This window comes from Corvus cornix, chromosome 2 (assembly GCF_000738735.6).
Source record: "Corvus cornix cornix isolate S_Up_H32 chromosome 2, ASM73873v5, whole genome shotgun sequence".
NCBI classification, from domain to species: domain Eukaryota; kingdom Metazoa; phylum Chordata; class Aves; order Passeriformes; family Corvidae; genus Corvus; species Corvus cornix.
In genome coordinates, this window is record NC_046333.1 from 147,460,950 (window position 1) to 147,478,303 (window position 17,354).

Sequence of the window (17,354 nt, forward strand, 5' to 3'; positions counted from 1 at the left end):
CCAGAAGTGTAAAACCAGAGTTTTACCTTCATGAGCCCAAATATGACGTTGAAGGTCTGATCCATTCTTCATAAAATAAAAATCACAGTGGGGACATTTCACAGCTCGTTTTCCAATAAGTCCTTTCAGTTGAACTCTTCTGCCAAGAATCTCAGAAATAGTAGTCATTGAAACCTCTGAGAGAAATGCAAAAGATAGTAAGAAACAGAAGGACATGAGGGAATTTATTCTGTAAATAATATTGAAGAGCTAGATCCTGATTCAGTCCAGTTTTTTAAAAGCTCTATTTCCCCTACTCCCACTCAAAACTGACTTGAGCAAAGAGCACAAGGACCTTTTTTTCCTTTAGGCCTTCTAGGATGCTCTGTCCTTTCTCTCCTGATCTGTGAACTCACTGTCCTCACTGCCTGTTTAAAAAAAATATATTTTTTAATATAAAAAAAAATTTGATTGTGCCACTGGCACAAAAGATCATTTTCTGACTATAAATATTTCCAATAAGCTAAATTGGCACTTTTTTCTTCAATATTTTCAGAAGTTTTATTCAAGATTTCACCCCAGATTTCGATGTCACGAATCTGACAATTCATTTCAGCCACATCTACAATGGTCAGAATGCTGATAATCAGGCACTTTAAAGTCAAAACCAGACTCGTGGAATATATGTGACTGGAAAGGACCTCTGAAGTCACCTACTCCAAGCAGGGTCAACTTTACAGTTCCATTTTCGAAGTTTGATCAAGTTGCTTGAGGTCATTTCCAGTCCTGTTCTGAACATATCCAAGGATGCAGATTATACAGCCTCTCTTGGCCCATTCCAGTGTTTGACCACCTTTACAGTCAAAACTGTTTTCCTAGTTCTAATCAGAATCTCCTTGTTTCAACTCACATCCCTTCACTGTACAGCTCTGAAAGAGCTGTAGAGAAAAATTTGCCTCTGCCTTCTTTTTAATTAGATTGCTGAAGACAGCAATTAAGATTCCTCTCCTGGCCTTTTCTTATTCAAGTTAGACACACTCAATTCTGTGTATTTCCTTCATGAGAGATAATGTTTTGGTTGTCACAGTGAAAAAGTTCAAAATAATGAAGTTTAAATTAAAGTGGCCCAGACGCATAATGAAAACATTGCCAGATGCTTTTAAAAATAAATCAAATTGCTCAATGCACATCAGATGAATGAAATGCTATCTCTTGACTTAATGAAAGTAAAACATTCATGCAATCTAAACCTTAAGACATAAGAGCTGGTGATGTTTCATGCCCCACATCTTATAAATTTGAAAGTTCCTGTCTAAACTTAGACTTTTACCAAAATCACTTTGTCTCCTGATCATTGGTCCCAGAATGGAATCACAAAAATCCTGCCTGAACTCATATGCACAGGGAAAACAACCTCAAAAGGGAACTATAAAAGCCCATGAACTGAGCAGAGATAAGTTCTAAAGTACCCAAAAAAGAAAAATACAGCTGTAAGTCTGAACCCTCATCTGCCTTTCCTGGCTTAGATCCTTCAATCCTGACTGCAGGCTAGGATGTCTGCTCAGTGGGGAGCTATGGAAGCTGATGCCTCTCATGTCTCAGAACTATTAAGAAATATCACATTAAATCAGACAGTGGATGAAAGGTAGATAATTCTAGAGAGCTGGGACCAGAACCCAGGACTCCTCCTTCACTGCTGCATACTAAAATCATTGGGTAATAAAGCCAAGCTCTCTTATCTCTTTGGTTTGAAATACGTCTCTGCCAAAGCCTACAGAGATTTTTGTCTCACTATCTTCATGGGACCAAAATTCAACTCCTCTGCAAATATAGAAGAGGAAGGAGTACTTTATAATTTCATACTTTCTACTTGATGAAACAGAAGAGACAAGGAAGTGGGGGAATGCTGAATAATACTAAGAAAGGAAGGAGAGGGGGAGTTCTAAAAATAACATTTTAATGATAAACATGAACGTGTTTGTTTGAATTAATTTTTGATATGTTGTTTTAAAATTCAATTCCTCTTAACAGTACTCATTTTTCCTTTCATCTTTATTCATGTTCATTTACATTTTTGAAAATAATTGCACTCGTGCCACTGCAGTATTTAATAGCTTACACCATCAGACTCCTCACATTTATTTGGCTCGTAATTAGGTATGGTGTACAAATAAAGGATTTCCTCCTGAATACAAGGAGAAAATTCACAGAAATAAAATAGATTTGTACAGTAATTCTCCTCCATATATTAAGACAGGCTTGTTGCATAACTATTGCACAGGCATATCTTAGATGTATTATTTTTTTAGTACCACAGAGATGTATCTAATAAATCTGCTATTCTGCCTTTAAGCTCTATTCGCCTGTGATACATGAATGAAAAACAAAACCACAAAATGATAGTGCAGATTTTCTTTTTAAACCTTACATCTATTATAAGAGCTTAAAAGACCCACTTGGATCAAAAAAAAAATTACACTATACTTTTTTTAGAGGGATTCAGATACCAAATAAGTTGTTCAGAAGTATTTAAATCCATGAGTTTCGTACTTCAGGGTTCCAGAGTTAACTGATATTTCTGGACCTCAGACACAGCATACACTGATAATTCAGCAGTCAGTGGACCACTTCAGGCTAATGGCAACATGTAAGGGCACAGAACTTAATGTCCTGCCAGTTCACAGATCCTGTTACTCAGGGAGGTCTCCTGTGCTCCCTGGCTGAGGCAGCACGAAGGCTTTAAGGGCACAGTTCTTGAGATTCAATTTCTATGCTTACTGGTGTTATACCTCCTGACTACAGTATAGCTCAGAAGCCTTTTCTCATCTCAATTTCCTGCATCAGACATGTCCTCTGACGTACGACAAGCCCTCCAACCAGACTGCTCTGGAGTGGTCTGCAAATAAAGAGGTTTAGTAACTAAAGAGCTGAAGTGGGAGTTAAGTATGAAATTAAAGCAAAGGAAATTGTTTAAAACACGGGTCTAGCACTATCTAGTGGCAGTAAGAAGATAAACTACTGCTTTACCTATTATCCTGTACTATGACAAGAAAGACAAGAAAAGTCATTTTAATAGGATTTTTTTTTCCTCACAATCAGTCTGAGCATGGCCAGTGTTTTCTTTCTTTGTATCCAATTATGTCAGGTGGTAAGGAGCACTGTAGCTGAGTTAATGAAAATGTCACCTCTCCCTCCTCCACAGTAGCAGTGGGGCTTTCTATCCAACATAACACAGATCCTGAGGAGGAGGAAATTAGGGACACACCAGTGTGGCTCTGCCGAATTCACATCAGCCAGGTTTAAATCAGCCCCCACACCAGCATTTTGGCATTGAATTCCCAAGATCTGAGAAGAGGTTGTTTACTCAGGCACAGCACACTGACTCACCACATTCATGGTATCTTGTACTTGCACTGATAAATCAGGGCACCAGAATGCAAGGTATAAACAGAACTTGGAGCAGTTTGCTGGATCCAGCCAAGCTTGCCAGCTCCAGATTACTACTGGCCACACCACAGCCCAGCTGGTTCTAGCAGGAGCCCTGCTGCAGACTCCAGCTGGTCCTGGGGGTACAGCCCAGCCCACAGGACCGGGGCACACACAGGGCCAGCTCTGCATTCCCATCAGTCACCTACAGACAAATAATGACCACTAAATGCATTTCTGTCAAGTCATGTAAGGCCAGTGAGAATTTTACACCTCCTGGGTTGCTACAGGATGTCTACATGCCTGATCCCAAACCTCCTAATGCTTAATTTGAATTCACCCTTTGCCTGATGAAGACAGATTTCTTAGCACAATTACCTGACACTCCACAACACACGTGCTCAAACAGTAACATTTTTCACTCTAAATTCTAACACCTGCAAAACCAACACAATTCTTACTCTAAACCCGTTGAATTAAAAATAGACTCTTCTCTTTCTTAGGAATATAATCACATTACACTGCTCATTCTAAACCCTTATCCATTCACTGCAATAGACTGAGAAATTTTCCTTGATTTTTTTTACCAGGGTGATTTGTCTTGATGTGAGATTTTATAAGTCGATCTTCAGAAAATGACTTCTCACACACAGGACAGGAATAACTCTTTTTATCCTTAAATGAGAAAGAAAGAAAGAGATTGCATTATCAGTCTACTGGTATAATCACTATAGTCATTATTCAGTAATACATGGTTCTCAACAAAGTTATAATTCAAGGTTTGGTTTTTAAGGAAAAAATGAAGGCATTTATAGTGAAATAAGTGGAGAAATATTAAAAGAATCTAAGCACATCATTAATCCTCATGAATACAGGGCTCCAAGTTACAGCAGATGAGAATATGCACAATAAATGTAAGCATTATCTTCTGACTGTGTAGAAAATCAGGAGTCGAAAAATCAAGTCACATAATAGAAGAAAATGTATTTGATGTAAGCAGTAATATTTAGGATTTTTCTCTTTTTTTTTTTTTCCCCACAAGTCGACCCTTCTGAAACCTAAGGATCAGATCTTACCCTGCTGAAGACAGCCACCACCATGTGGATTTATAATATGGCCTGAAATTGAGCAGCAGAGTTAACAATGACAGATACCATTACTTTATTCAGTGCCTACATTTCTAACTACTTTATAAATATTCAGCATTTTACGAATTACTGATAAAAGTCTTATTCTACCATTTTGATTTAAAGACTTACAGACTACTGTGGAATTTTCTCAGTGTTTCTGATGTTATAACAGATTTAACACTATCAATCAAGTTCAACTGGAGAGTTTTGATAAAATTTCTTCCTATATGAAATTTTAGTCTAATTGCAGTTTTCATGCTTTTTATAAATGCATCTGACTCCACATAAAAATGTAGGACTTTCCTCTATTAATTGGTACATTATCCAATTCAAGTTAAACCTTGCCACTTATTATATAAATTGGAGAGGTTGATCTTTCCAGAAGCACCTGCTGACACTGGATGCTCAATCAAATGAGTGGCTCCTAGTCACCTCTGCACTGAGTGGATTAATTTATGAGTAAATTATCAAAACCACAGATGGAGGAAGTCGAGTCAGTCCTGGTGCACAGGTAATGCATTACCTGGCTGGAGAGGTGCAGCTACCCAACTACAGAGAACTCTGAAAAGCTGAGCTGAAGCCACAGAACAGACACTTCAGTACTTATTTCAGGAGGACAGAAATACTTCTTGAAGAATGTGGAAGGAAGACTACTGATCAAAAAGAGACAGAACCCTGTGTTATGAATGAGAAATTTGGAGATAACAGGAGGCTAAGGGTCCTGGACTCTACCAGTTTCTGACCTTTGACCAAAGAGCACCTCTGAATAGCAAGGAGGACTGTACAAGGGGGTCATTATTGTCCAGATGCTGCTGTTGTGCAGCTGTAAATGGACATCTCCCTTGAAAGGAAAGCAAAAATTGATGGTGTTTTCATGGCAGACAGGTTTTAGAATATGATGCAGCATCTGCAGTCAGTATCAGGGTACCTCTGAGAAACAAATCCCTATGTTGAAGTATGTACAACTTAAAACCAGCAGTAGCCCTAGAACTCTTGGGCTGAAATAGAAATAAATACTCCCACGACCGTAGGATATGGAGCTCTCACTGCCATTAATATGGCACTGGCACAAGGAGGATTCTGCCTGAGCTGACAGGCATTTGCTCCCGCGAGAAAACCTGCACCAGGGACTGGGGATGGCAGCTACGAAAGGATTACCACCCTGAGGACTGGGCCTTGCTATGATGGAGTTGGGGCTGTCAACATTTTAAGCCCTAAGAATCTCAAGTAAAAAAAAAAAAATAGAACAACAGAGAATACTAGCCAAGTTTTGGAAGAGATTCAAGGAGCCTACAAAGCTGACAAAACCTTGAAAAAGAGCTGTTAATTTGTGGAATTAGGGTCTCTCAAATGATATAACCTACTACTAAATCTGCTACTGATGATTTTGGATTTCTACCTTAACACATTACTCAATAAAGATTGGTAGATTAATCATAACAAAGCTCCATAGCAATGTTTGCACCTTTTCAAAGATGGAGTTGCATTATCACATTCATAATTTGGCACACATAAAAAAAACCAGCACAGTATCACTTAGGGGCTCTTGAGCTAAAATTTGTTGACAGATGTCTGTTCCTCAAATGTGCTATGTATCTGATTTCAAAATATACAATAAATAAAGGAAAAAAAATAGTATACTTTTAATGTACAGTTGGGTGTTGCTGGTCTTTAATACTCACTGAATTAAGTATTTCTCAGTGTGACCAAAACACTGAGACAAATGTTAAATAAGAAAAAAATTCAGCACTCCACTACACACACACCACTTTAACTGAAGTGCTGTTAACTACAACTTTACATTCCTGATAATATTCTTGAGGAAGGCAAGGCTATAAACCTTAGAGGAAAAATCAAAATAATCAGTAAATGCATCAAGAGGTATAGAGCAACATGAATGGATAGGGGCTGAGAACACATCTTTTCACAAGACAATGGTTACAAAATTTTTCAATATAGAAATAACCCCAAGAGCTTTTTTCAAGCAGTTAAAAAGTTATCTACACCAAGTTCTGCAGAAGTCATCTTCAAAAGGGTTATTTTTTGTAGTGTAACAAACAGAGTGTGCCTACAAGCATTGAGTCCCTTCAAAGTGTCTCTGTCAAGCTCCAGAAAACCAAACCTTTCCTTGCTGGGTATCCAGGCCAGTGCCACAGAGCTCATGCTGTTAGCTTGGAATGTTGAAGTGTTCTTCTGTCACTGCCCTGAGAGCTTGTGCGAGTCCTTCAGTGTAATCCCATCACTCTCAAAACAGCTTTTAAAAATCCTCTGTTGCAAATGGATATTTCAGAGCACCCAGACCACAACAGAGAGCCCTAGAGAAGGTCTCCCGCACCACAGCTCCATCTCTCAGGGGCCCTGGCCATAGGTGATGACAGAAGCCCTTTGAAGCCTGACGTTGCAGTAATACCTTAATCACATTCTCAGCATGCAAGTTTTCCTCTGGTAATAACGAAAGTTATTTATCCTATGCCTTACTGGAGTGCCTGCCTTTTAAATGCCTTTGAAGATTTTTCTGAAGGACATGAACAGAAGCAAAGCATGGAGAGAGCTGGATCTACCTTCGTTAGAGACCAGCTGCATATTCCAATCAGCTATTTAAATTTCGAAGTCAATCACTTCCTGATATTTGCTCAACACCCCTATTAGCCAATTTGAGAAAATATAAGAAACTTAAAGTAATTCCTAAATAAAGGTAGGTTTTTGACTGAAAGTGTTGTTTACATTCCATAAAACAGGAATTTAATTAGGTATGTAAGTATCCTTAAACCTAGTGAAAATAAATTAGTCTAAAGCTATCACAAATTTTCTTGTTTATGCTGTTTTGTTATAAAATAAGATCACTTACATAATAATCACAATGCATTTCTCTTTATAGAAATGAATTAAAATTGTGCTAAGAAAGCATCAGCTATATTGCATTACCCATTTATAATGCTCTGAAGAGAATTTTATTTCTCTGAGGCATGTGTTTCAAGATAATTCAAGGTGGAGGTGTACAAGTATACAGTCACAAAAAGAAAAATTAAAACCCTCTACTAAATATTGGCACTCACAGAGCATTTCCAGGAAAAGTTCACACAACTCAATTAACATATCTGATTGCATAATTTTGTAGAGGAATAGAGGGCCAAAGCCTACTCCCACATCTACTCAGATCAACAGAAATTTAATTCCTAACACCTATGGGATCAGAATTAGACCCGAGTTACACTTCTGAGGAGTGAAGACCTCCAGAAATCTTCACTGCAGTTGTCATGATGTTCAAATTAAAATTTTCCTAAAAGATTCCTGAATTAAAGTGATTTCCTATTAAAATGCAACTCAGCTAAAAGGATGTGGATGTACCTAGGAGACAGCTGTGCACACGTGTGAGGGAGGCTACAGAAAAATGTGCAAATGCTTAGACAAACTTTTCTGAAGTCTGGCAAGCAGCAGAACTCTCAGCTCACAAAATGACAAGCACCTGCATACACTACTGAAGCATTTTTTCATGACATAATCACTAGTAAAAAGAAATGCCAAGCTGATATTCATTATGGAAGTGAGGACTAAGAGCAAAAACTGTTTTCCAATGGAGTCCCCGCTCATTAGGTCAGAGACGTTTTTGTTAATTGCTTCCCTTTGCAGTACCTTGCATTCTTGACTGCACAGCAGCACTGCTCCAGAGGCAAAGGTAACACAGCCAGACCAGTGACCATGTGAAAATTTACTCTCCTCAGGAAGGGCAAATAAGCCATCAGAGCTCAAGCATCTCACATCCTACTGACAGCTACACTATTACCTGAAAGGTCAACAGCATAATGGAACTTCTAAGCATCCTTCCAAAGACAAGAATAATTTACATCCCAAAATGTGCATGAAAGCAGACGTAGGCACCTAATAACGAGTGGTGGTTCTGGGTCTGAACTACAGTTTTATTGAGGTGCTAATGTTGCAGTATCAATTACATACAAAGACTTAAAATGTTTTCAGAGAAACCTCTCTGTGATTGTTTATCTGCTCAGCATACTGAGTATGGCAAAAGCCACTGGGGTTTGTAAACAAACTCTGGTACCTACATCAGCATTGTTTAGTTCCACATCCTGTCCTTAATGCTACCATGAGCTCATTCATAATGTAAATTGTCCTAAAGCAATTTGAAACTGCCCAGCCGTTTCCTAGCTCCCATGTCATTGAAGTGATTGGTCATGTCATGGTTTGAACTTTTGAAGAGCTCAATAAATGCCAATAAATGTCAAAACCCACTATAAAAGCTCTAGGAGCAAAAGATGAGTACTGAAAATCAGAGAATATATACCAAGTTTTGATTTTGAATCAAGCCAACCCTCAATTCCCAGGCTTCAAAAGTAAAAATCTTCCCTGTAACAACAATGTATAGCAAATAGAGAAGGCAAGAGGCAGACACCCCATCATTATCTGTCAGGGAATAACCAATCCCACATTCAGTGCAAGACTTGGGTGCTGCATAGAGAGTAAGATGGGTGGATATACAGCGAGTGACAAGGATGAAGGGAAAGCTGCTTTTCAATACCCATCATTTATCTTCTTCACCAAATAATGCAGGGATCCAGCTGAAATGCAGCCAGCAAGGAGGTGATGAAGGATATGCATGCATACAAGGAAATGAACTGAGATTTCAATACTGTCTGTCTCCAGGGAAGTTTTAATTTTAGTATTTATTAAGAACTGATTTTTCAAATTAAAATTAAAGTAGATTTCCACATTTAACTGTGTATAATTATATATTTGAAGATGTGGCCCTTCTCAGTGACCTATGCATGCAGTAAATATACCATACCAAGCAGTGGTCATAAAGGCCAATATGAGAACTGCCAAATTTAGCTACTCAGTAAATTCTAATATATGAATTTTTGAATCCATTTAAATAAATATATTTGACAGTAACCATCAGTAAGCATGCTTCTGAAAGATCCTGCTGTCACACTGGTTTTAATTATGACATAATTATGACATGGCATTTTCTCAGTTCTATTTAGTATTATGAAAATGATCCTTCTTGTGGGAGCTGTTGGACATTCATCATACTTGAAAAACAGGTACTTATGGAAGGATATAGGAGAGCTAATTGTAGACTCTTTTTTCTTAAGTGTTCTTAGACACCAATTACACAGATTTTTGCTATCAGATAGGCATTACAAACATCATGAATTCAAATGCATCCAAATAGAATGTCTACTATGCGAATGTTCTGCATATTTCATAACTAAGTCAGATTCTATTTAAGATAGTTACAGAAGGGGAGGACACAAGGAGGAAAGATGTTCCTTTTTGTGCCATCTCTTCTGTTTGGTTTTTGAAGTTCTCCTAAAGTAACTGATTAAGAAAAGTAGGAAGTGAAGTGTTGTCCTCTTCCAAATACCTTTGAAGTAACTTTAACTATTGAAAATAGTGATCAATAGTCTACCAAGACCTGGTTTTAGCACAAGTCAGTCTGAGCTGGAGGGCTTTCTGAATAAGACAGGAACCTTTAAAATGTGATCTCTTTGTCTTTGTAAACACAACAGAAAATGGTAGATGTTCAACTGCAACTAGTTGGAGATACTAGGAGAAAAAAAATCCTTTTCAACAACTTAAATATCTTCAGTCTCTAGCAATTAAGAGGAACATATTTTCATTTTACCCACGTCATCTATTTATGAAGGAAGGGAATTCAGGCTCATAAAATGAAGGAAAGTAACAACAGTACCAAGTTTTTCTACTCTCTCAAACCCCAAAGGATCTGGCACTACTGGGAAAACCAAAGAGAAGAAATGGATACAGACATACTCTCCTGGAAACAGCTGAGAAGGTCCAATTACCCAGTTGCTGTAAATCAGGTATTCCCAGAAGTGTGTAGAGAGCACACAGGCAAGAACCCTTAGCTATGTCTTCAAGTATTACCACACAACTCCAAACACTCTGAAGACACTGAATTCAGGCAAACACGGCATTCGGTTTGTTACTCACCAGATCTGTGTGAACTTTAAGGTGTGCTTGGAGCTTGTATTTATCTGGAGTGGAGTAGTCACAATGTTCTGTGGGACATTTCAGCAAAATATTACTGTGTTTCTGAATGACGTGACGCTTAAGGCAGTTCTTGGTGATGGAAGAATAATTGCACTGGGAGCAGTAATATAAATGTTCTCGAGTGTGTGTACGGACGTGCATGTCATAGTGCACCTGGTACCAGAACAACTTGCCTGAAAATTAAATTAGACATGAAGAAAGTGATTCCTAAACAATTGTTAGTAAAAAATTCAAAAAAATAACCAATTTTCTTTCAGGGCAAAAACACCCTGTTTGAATTCCATCCCTTTTGTCTTTAATGAAAACTTGTCTAAAGACCCTTCGCTACTGAAAATATGTTTACAAAACCAACCTTTGTCTAAAAAGATTATATGTCCTGAAACAGCCTAACAAGGGCAACTTTAATACATATCAATGTATTTATTTTCCTAAATAAAAAGTCCTTTATATCTGCTCTCCTATGCAAAGAATCTGAATTCAACTGTACATAAAGAGACTGTCAAAATATTTTTTGTTACTTTCTTTCATGTTACTCCTTCTTAAAAGCCTTTGTGGCATAATGGCACCAAAAAGCCCAGAGAAATTCATCTAAAGTACATTGTTATAGTGCTTCAAAAACTTGTTTTTTCAGACTTTGATTCCTTTCCCTTTTCAAGAATGAAAACTACAAAAAAAATCCCAAATTGCTTCCTTTCCAGTTACGTAAACACAAACATTTTCAGTTACAATAAGTGGGAATGGTGTGTTATTCCCACTTCCATAAATTAAAAAATCCGAACAATTACAATCAGGATAGTCTCGATTTGATACCATGTAATTAAAATTTTCATCTCAAAGAACTTGGTTCAAAACAAGACACAAAGTTATGCCTGTATATATGTACCTATTGTACAGAATGTATATTACCATGCATCCTCCTACACTATATGAAAAAAACTCTGAATTTTATACTAGGCTGATAATGAAGCTCAAGCATTAAAGCATGGGCTGAACTAATGCTGATCACATGCCTAAATCTGCTCTGCTTGGCCCCAGTGAAAGTTATGACTTGGGGAGAGGCATTTGTACAGAAATAATCTATCAAATTTCACATCAATAGAAAATTGAGCCTTGCAAAGCACTGCTTTGCTATATTTCACTAGGGGGGTTTTTTTGAGGAGATTTGACACATTTCACACTATTTGTACAGCAAAAAGCAAATCTCACTGGACCCCAGAATCCATACTGAACTACAAAATTAATGCCGCTGCAAAGATACACAAATATATCAAACATTGTAAACCAGAGGAGCAGGAAAAAGATGGCTCACTGCATAACACTTAAAAAATCTCAAACTACTAACTCTAATAACTCCACTGCTTCTTACCACAGTATTCACATTCCAAGTCTCCATAAACCTTCCTTATCCTCTCACGCAACTCTGTGTTCATTTGTCTCTTCTGCAAGCTGTCCAAGATCTGCATGAAGGCGACAGATCCAGTCCCCCCGTTGGCTGTAGCTGTGTTAGAAGAGGCTGCCTGTGGGCTGGTGGCTGCACCAGCTTCTGCTGCTGCCAAAGGGTCAGTGGGTTCTGCCAAATTTTGAATGGGTGGATTGCTCGTTTCTGATTCACTAGGAGGAGCAGACTGGATCCTCTCTTCAGGGACTGGAAGGTTCTCAGTCACTGTGTTGTTCTGACTCAAACTTTTGTCTTCAGACAGTAAAAGATTAATTTCTTCACCCTGCTCATTTACAGAACTGCACTGATTAACTGCCTCTTCATTTGGAGGAGAACCTTTTAACTCCTCAGGGCCAGCAGTACCATTTTTCAGTAGGAAGCAGTCTGATGCTACACAGGGCTGAATGCCTGGGACTACTATATCTGTTGTCTGACACAGCGTCTCTGCTACATTCTTCACCACAGGATTTTCAAATTCTAAGGAAAGGACTGCATCAATTTTTACATCACCATTCTGTTGACCATTATGGTTTACATCTGCAGCTGCTAATTCACCTTTAGAAGCAGATGGCTGTGGAGTGTTAACAGCATCAGTACTCGTGACAGTCGATTCACCCGCAGCTTGTGTCTGCTGCTCACCAAGGGCTTCTGGCTGGATGTCACCTCCTGGCTCAAGCAGGCAGAAGCTTTGGTTGATAGAGCTGTTAAAAACAGAATCCTCCTGCAGATCTGCATGCACGTCTTTGATGTGAGCACGGAGCCTCACAGAGCTGACAAACTTCTTCAGGCACACAGAACACACATATACAAAAGGGTGCTTCCGAACGTGAAGCTCAAGGGCTTGGTATTTAGTGGCTCCATGACCACAGAGCTCACAAGCAAAGGGTCTTTCATCACCATGAACGAGCATGTGACGGTCCCGATCCAGTTCATTTTTGAATTTGCGCTCACAAATATGGCAGTCATACAGAAGTTGTCTTTTGCCCTCCCGTGTCATCAAGCGAAGCTCATCAAAAACATCTTTCACCTTTTTATCTTGAAGGTCATGAGTTTCCTTCATATGCTTGATCAAATTTTTAACATCTGAGTATTTCTTTTTGCAGAAACGACAGTGCTGCTTAATTTTCTTATGAACCCTTTCAATATGGACTTTGAGATGGCCTTTGCTGAGACAAGTGAAGGTACAATAATCGCAGCTGAACTTCTCCCCAGTGTGCTTCCGCAGGTGAACATTCAGGTTGGCTTTGATTGCACTGGCATAACTGCAGTAGGAACACTTGTAAGGTTTCTCATTTGTATGAATCCTCAGATGTGCTTGGAGGGAGTGTTTAAATTTGAACACCTTGTTACAGTATTCACATGTAAAAATCTTCAGTTGAGTTGGACCCAACCTGAAAAAACCCAAACAAACAGTATATTTACAGTAGTGAACCTCGGTAACATAATGTGTCAGAATTTCCCTAGATATTCATAATGGACAGAAATGCTTAGTTTTTAAAAAAATGTATTTTCCAAAGGCATTTTAAATTATACAACTTACAGTTTATTGTTAGCTGTTCCTTTATTTAAAGAGCTCAGAAAAATACCCCAGTTTCATGAAAATGAATGGGGAAGCACTTCATTCATATTCTGCATGAACACAGATATAAGCGCTTCAAAATTACCTGCTTGTTTTCATTGCCTGCTCATATGGGGTTTGCTGAATGGCATATTCTTGATATCCTTTTCGTTGTGATGGGTCTTGGACTGTTGTGTCTGGAGTTGTGGCTTCACTTTCATGAGGAGAAGCCTCAAGAGGAACAATTTTTCTGGCTCCTAAAGGAAGAATGATAAAAATGCTCATTAAAAATCACATACTAAAAACATGCATTGTCTATAATATACAAGTGTAAATTAAACAATAAACTCTGTAATCATTAGCTCATCTATTTTAGTTTCTGTTGTTATATTCCTTTGCATAGAATGATGGACACAGTTCCAGAAGCGATCAGTACTTACACCATAGTTCTGCTCAAGTAACATGCCAGGACCGATGGTTTGGAGCATTATTCATGGTGCTTGATGCCTGCTACTAAGAGATCCTACCTCCAAGTATTTCCACCTTTAAAAGATTGTAACTCTTCTAAATAAAATTTAAATTTTTCTGTTTCTGCTTCATACAACATCCTTTGAAAAATTACGCCAAGCTTACAAATAAGGCTGGGGAAAAAACCAGTTTCACCTAAAAGACAGTTTAGTCTATACTTAAAAATCTGTACATAATTTCCTTAAACTCCTTCTATTTTGGGGCATATTGCCATCCCTCAGAATAAAAGAATATGTTTGGAACAGGCTCCCCAGGGCAGTGGTCACAGCTCCAAGCCTGACAGAGCTCAAAAAGCATTTGGACAATGTTCTCAGGCACATGGTGTGACTCTTGGGGCTGTCCTATGCTGGGCCGGGAGCTGGACTTGATCTTTGTGCAGCCCTTCCAACTCACGATATTCTGATTCTACATTCCAAGTGCACTTCTCAGTCTCCACTGGGAGCAGAAGGAGATCTACTGAATGCACTAAGACCAGATTCCTGAAGATATAATTTATAAAATACAGGCAGTATTAACATAAAATCTCTGAAACCACAGTGGGGGTTACCCAACAAATGGTAGGAAAGACTTAGGGACATTACATGGAGGAAAGCAGTGCTGTAGACAACAAGGATGTCTACAGATGGAGATTCTGTGGGTCCTTCAGACTGATTTAAAGTGGGAAATTGAGATATTTTGAAAGGAGGCCATTTGGGAGTGTGTAAAGCCATTGAAGCTTTTCCTATCAGACTGGACATCAGCCAACTGTAACTAAACAGGGTAAGTAAACTGTAATAGCTCTGTTGCTCACTAAACTGGTTGCATCTAAAACCAGCCTTTTTGGACTACATTTTATTAAAAATGCTTTCAGTTCTGTACTAAAGATTCTGCAGGTTCATCAGAACCGATCTTCCAAGTTTTCACCCTAAATGTTACCAGAACATTAAAACTTCTGTTCTTCCTGTTCCTCCCTCTCCCACAAATGTCAGGTTGTCCATAGGATTTCATCTCCCAAATTGCACTGTGGTAGGGCCAGTGAGATGGGACCTTGTCATTACAGCACAGGAGCCATGGTTCAGTGGGTTCAGTATAAAGGTGATAGAATAGACATTACACACCAGACAAGTGTTCCAATATTTCAATACTTAAAATAGAAGCAAATTCTATATTTAGAATGACTCAGTTAAAAGAAAATAGGTCTTAAACTGCTTTATATGCATGGTTGCCTCTTCTAGGCCTCCCATTTCCTGACTGTGAGACAAAGATCCTCATTAAATGCTCCACACTAACTCACTTCTGTGCCCTTCTGCATTTCAGGATGTTTGAGCATTTCCTGAAAGGACTGCTGAACTGTTTTAATAGACCTTCATACTACCACTATAAAAATTTAATCATCTAAATTGGGTGAACTAAATATATACTCACTAGATAAATACTAACTCACCAGTATTTTGCATACTTTGAGTGGGCAGAATGCTCCAAGGTTATCCTCATGTTATTGCCTCTAAATTATCTATGCAGTTCACAGAGAGACAAATGTCTTTAAAAGCCTAAAGTGGGAGATCTAGATTTTCAGACATGCTGATGAAGTACCTGCTCACAAAAGGCAATCATGTCCCCTAGTGGGAGGTTGCTACTTCCCACCTTTAGAAGATAGGGAAGCATTAAGAAACATGAGATATCTCCATCCACTTGGGACGCTGACTGAGGGTACCAATGGACCAGCAGCCACAGCAATCACCACTAGATCACAAACTAATGACTACAGCATATGACCAGGAAGTGAGAAAACCTCTAGGGCCTACCCAGCCTAGTCCCCACATGTCCCAAATCCCAAAAGAATGTCCTCAATATTCGGGCTAGGGAAATGCATAAGAACAAGGCCAACAGACACAAGGCCTTATTTTTCATTAAAATCATCATATGCCAGTAGGGAAGATAAAGTTTTCCTAACCGTTTGCCTAGACAATCATTTCAAGAAGTGAGAGCATATAAATACTTGGGGGGGGAAGGAAGTTAACTGTACTGATCATTTCTTTCAGAAAAATCCTTCCTCCAGCACTATCACATCTCTATTTTAAAGGCAGAATCAACTTTAGTTCACTAGAATTTATTTATGCCTTTTGCTTTCCTCTTTTCAGTCAATATTATCTAAGTAAATCTGCCTTCAGAAGAATAAGATTTGAGTTCCTCATGACATTCTAACAGCAGCTTCTACAGATAAGCATTACCCAGTGAGCCTCATCTCTGGCTCAAACTCAGAGATGCCTTCCAATCTCTCACAGTCTGTCCCTTGGCAAAGCAGCTTGTCCTTCACTACAGAGTTCTCCAATACTTATCAACAGTCTAAAAGGTAAAAGAATTATTAAGAATGGATCAGAGATACACCAGGAAAGAACATCAACCAAATTCCTACTAATTCAACTAAATTCTGCGAACCTCCTGAAGCTTCAAGTACGGATCACAAAAAAGGATAAAGAAGAACCAGAAAACAGTAACAAAGACAAAATCAGAGGTATTTTGTTTGAGAAAGGGATACAGGACTTGTCGACCTTCAGCATGGAAAAGACAGAACTGAAAGTGAAATATCAGAAAAACCTCTAAAATTAGCAATACAGTGAAAAAAAGGTGTGAATGATCATTATCTCACAACCCACAAAAGAACAGTTCAGTAAGAAGTCAGCAGACTTAAAATAAAGAAATATGCCCTTTCATCCCACGTGTAATTAAATTATGGAACAATTACTGCATAATGTCACAGAGAATGAAAATATAAATGCATTCAAGATGGGATTTAGACAAATTAATTGATATATATTAAATATGATCATCTAGATGCAAACACCAGCTCAATAACTGTCAGAATCCATGAGACTTTACACAATAAGTGTCTTATTTCTTTCCTGTATAGATGCTGCAAGCTGACTTTAGAGACAACTGATCCAACTAGACCAACTACTTTTGTTTTAAAAAATGACTTTAGCTGAAGTTTAAAAAAAAAAAATCTTCACAATGTAGGTACTCTGGTCTGTATAGTTAAAATAATGTGCTATGGGTATTAAGTGAGTATTTGTTTCTTACAATCTCTTTTTGAAGGAATGTATTTTTCCAGCTTCTACAGTATCCTGAGGAATATGGTCCAAACGTGTATGATCCATGGTAAGACAGCTCTGAAAGTCAAATCACCAGAAACCAACCCCACCCATAATCCCCAAAGGTCTCCATGTAAACCTATCCCTAACCCCCAAAACAAAGCTCAAAAAAAGCAAAAAGACCATTTAATAGG

General features: G+C 38.4%; 1 protein-coding gene across 4 annotated transcripts in view; it reads right to left on the reverse strand.

Annotated features, from left to right (window-relative positions):
• ZFAT (zinc finger and AT-hook domain containing) overlaps nucleotides 1-17,354 on the reverse strand; it is a 77,270-nt gene that overhangs the window by 32,127 nt on the left and 27,789 nt on the right. For all 4 annotated transcript variants that reach the window (XM_010404733.4, XM_019289284.3, XM_010404737.4 and 1 more), the window contains exons 5-9: nucleotides 13,668-13,818; nucleotides 11,932-13,394; nucleotides 10,506-10,738; nucleotides 3,993-4,080; nucleotides 27-176 (exon numbers count right to left, since the gene is read on the reverse strand). In XM_010404733.4, the coding sequence (XP_010403035.2) occupies nucleotides 27-176; nucleotides 3,993-4,080; nucleotides 10,506-10,738; nucleotides 11,932-13,394; nucleotides 13,668-13,818 (2,085 nt within the window). The remainder of the gene's footprint in view (nucleotides 1-26; nucleotides 177-3,992; nucleotides 4,081-10,505; nucleotides 10,739-11,931; nucleotides 13,395-13,667; nucleotides 13,819-17,354) is intronic.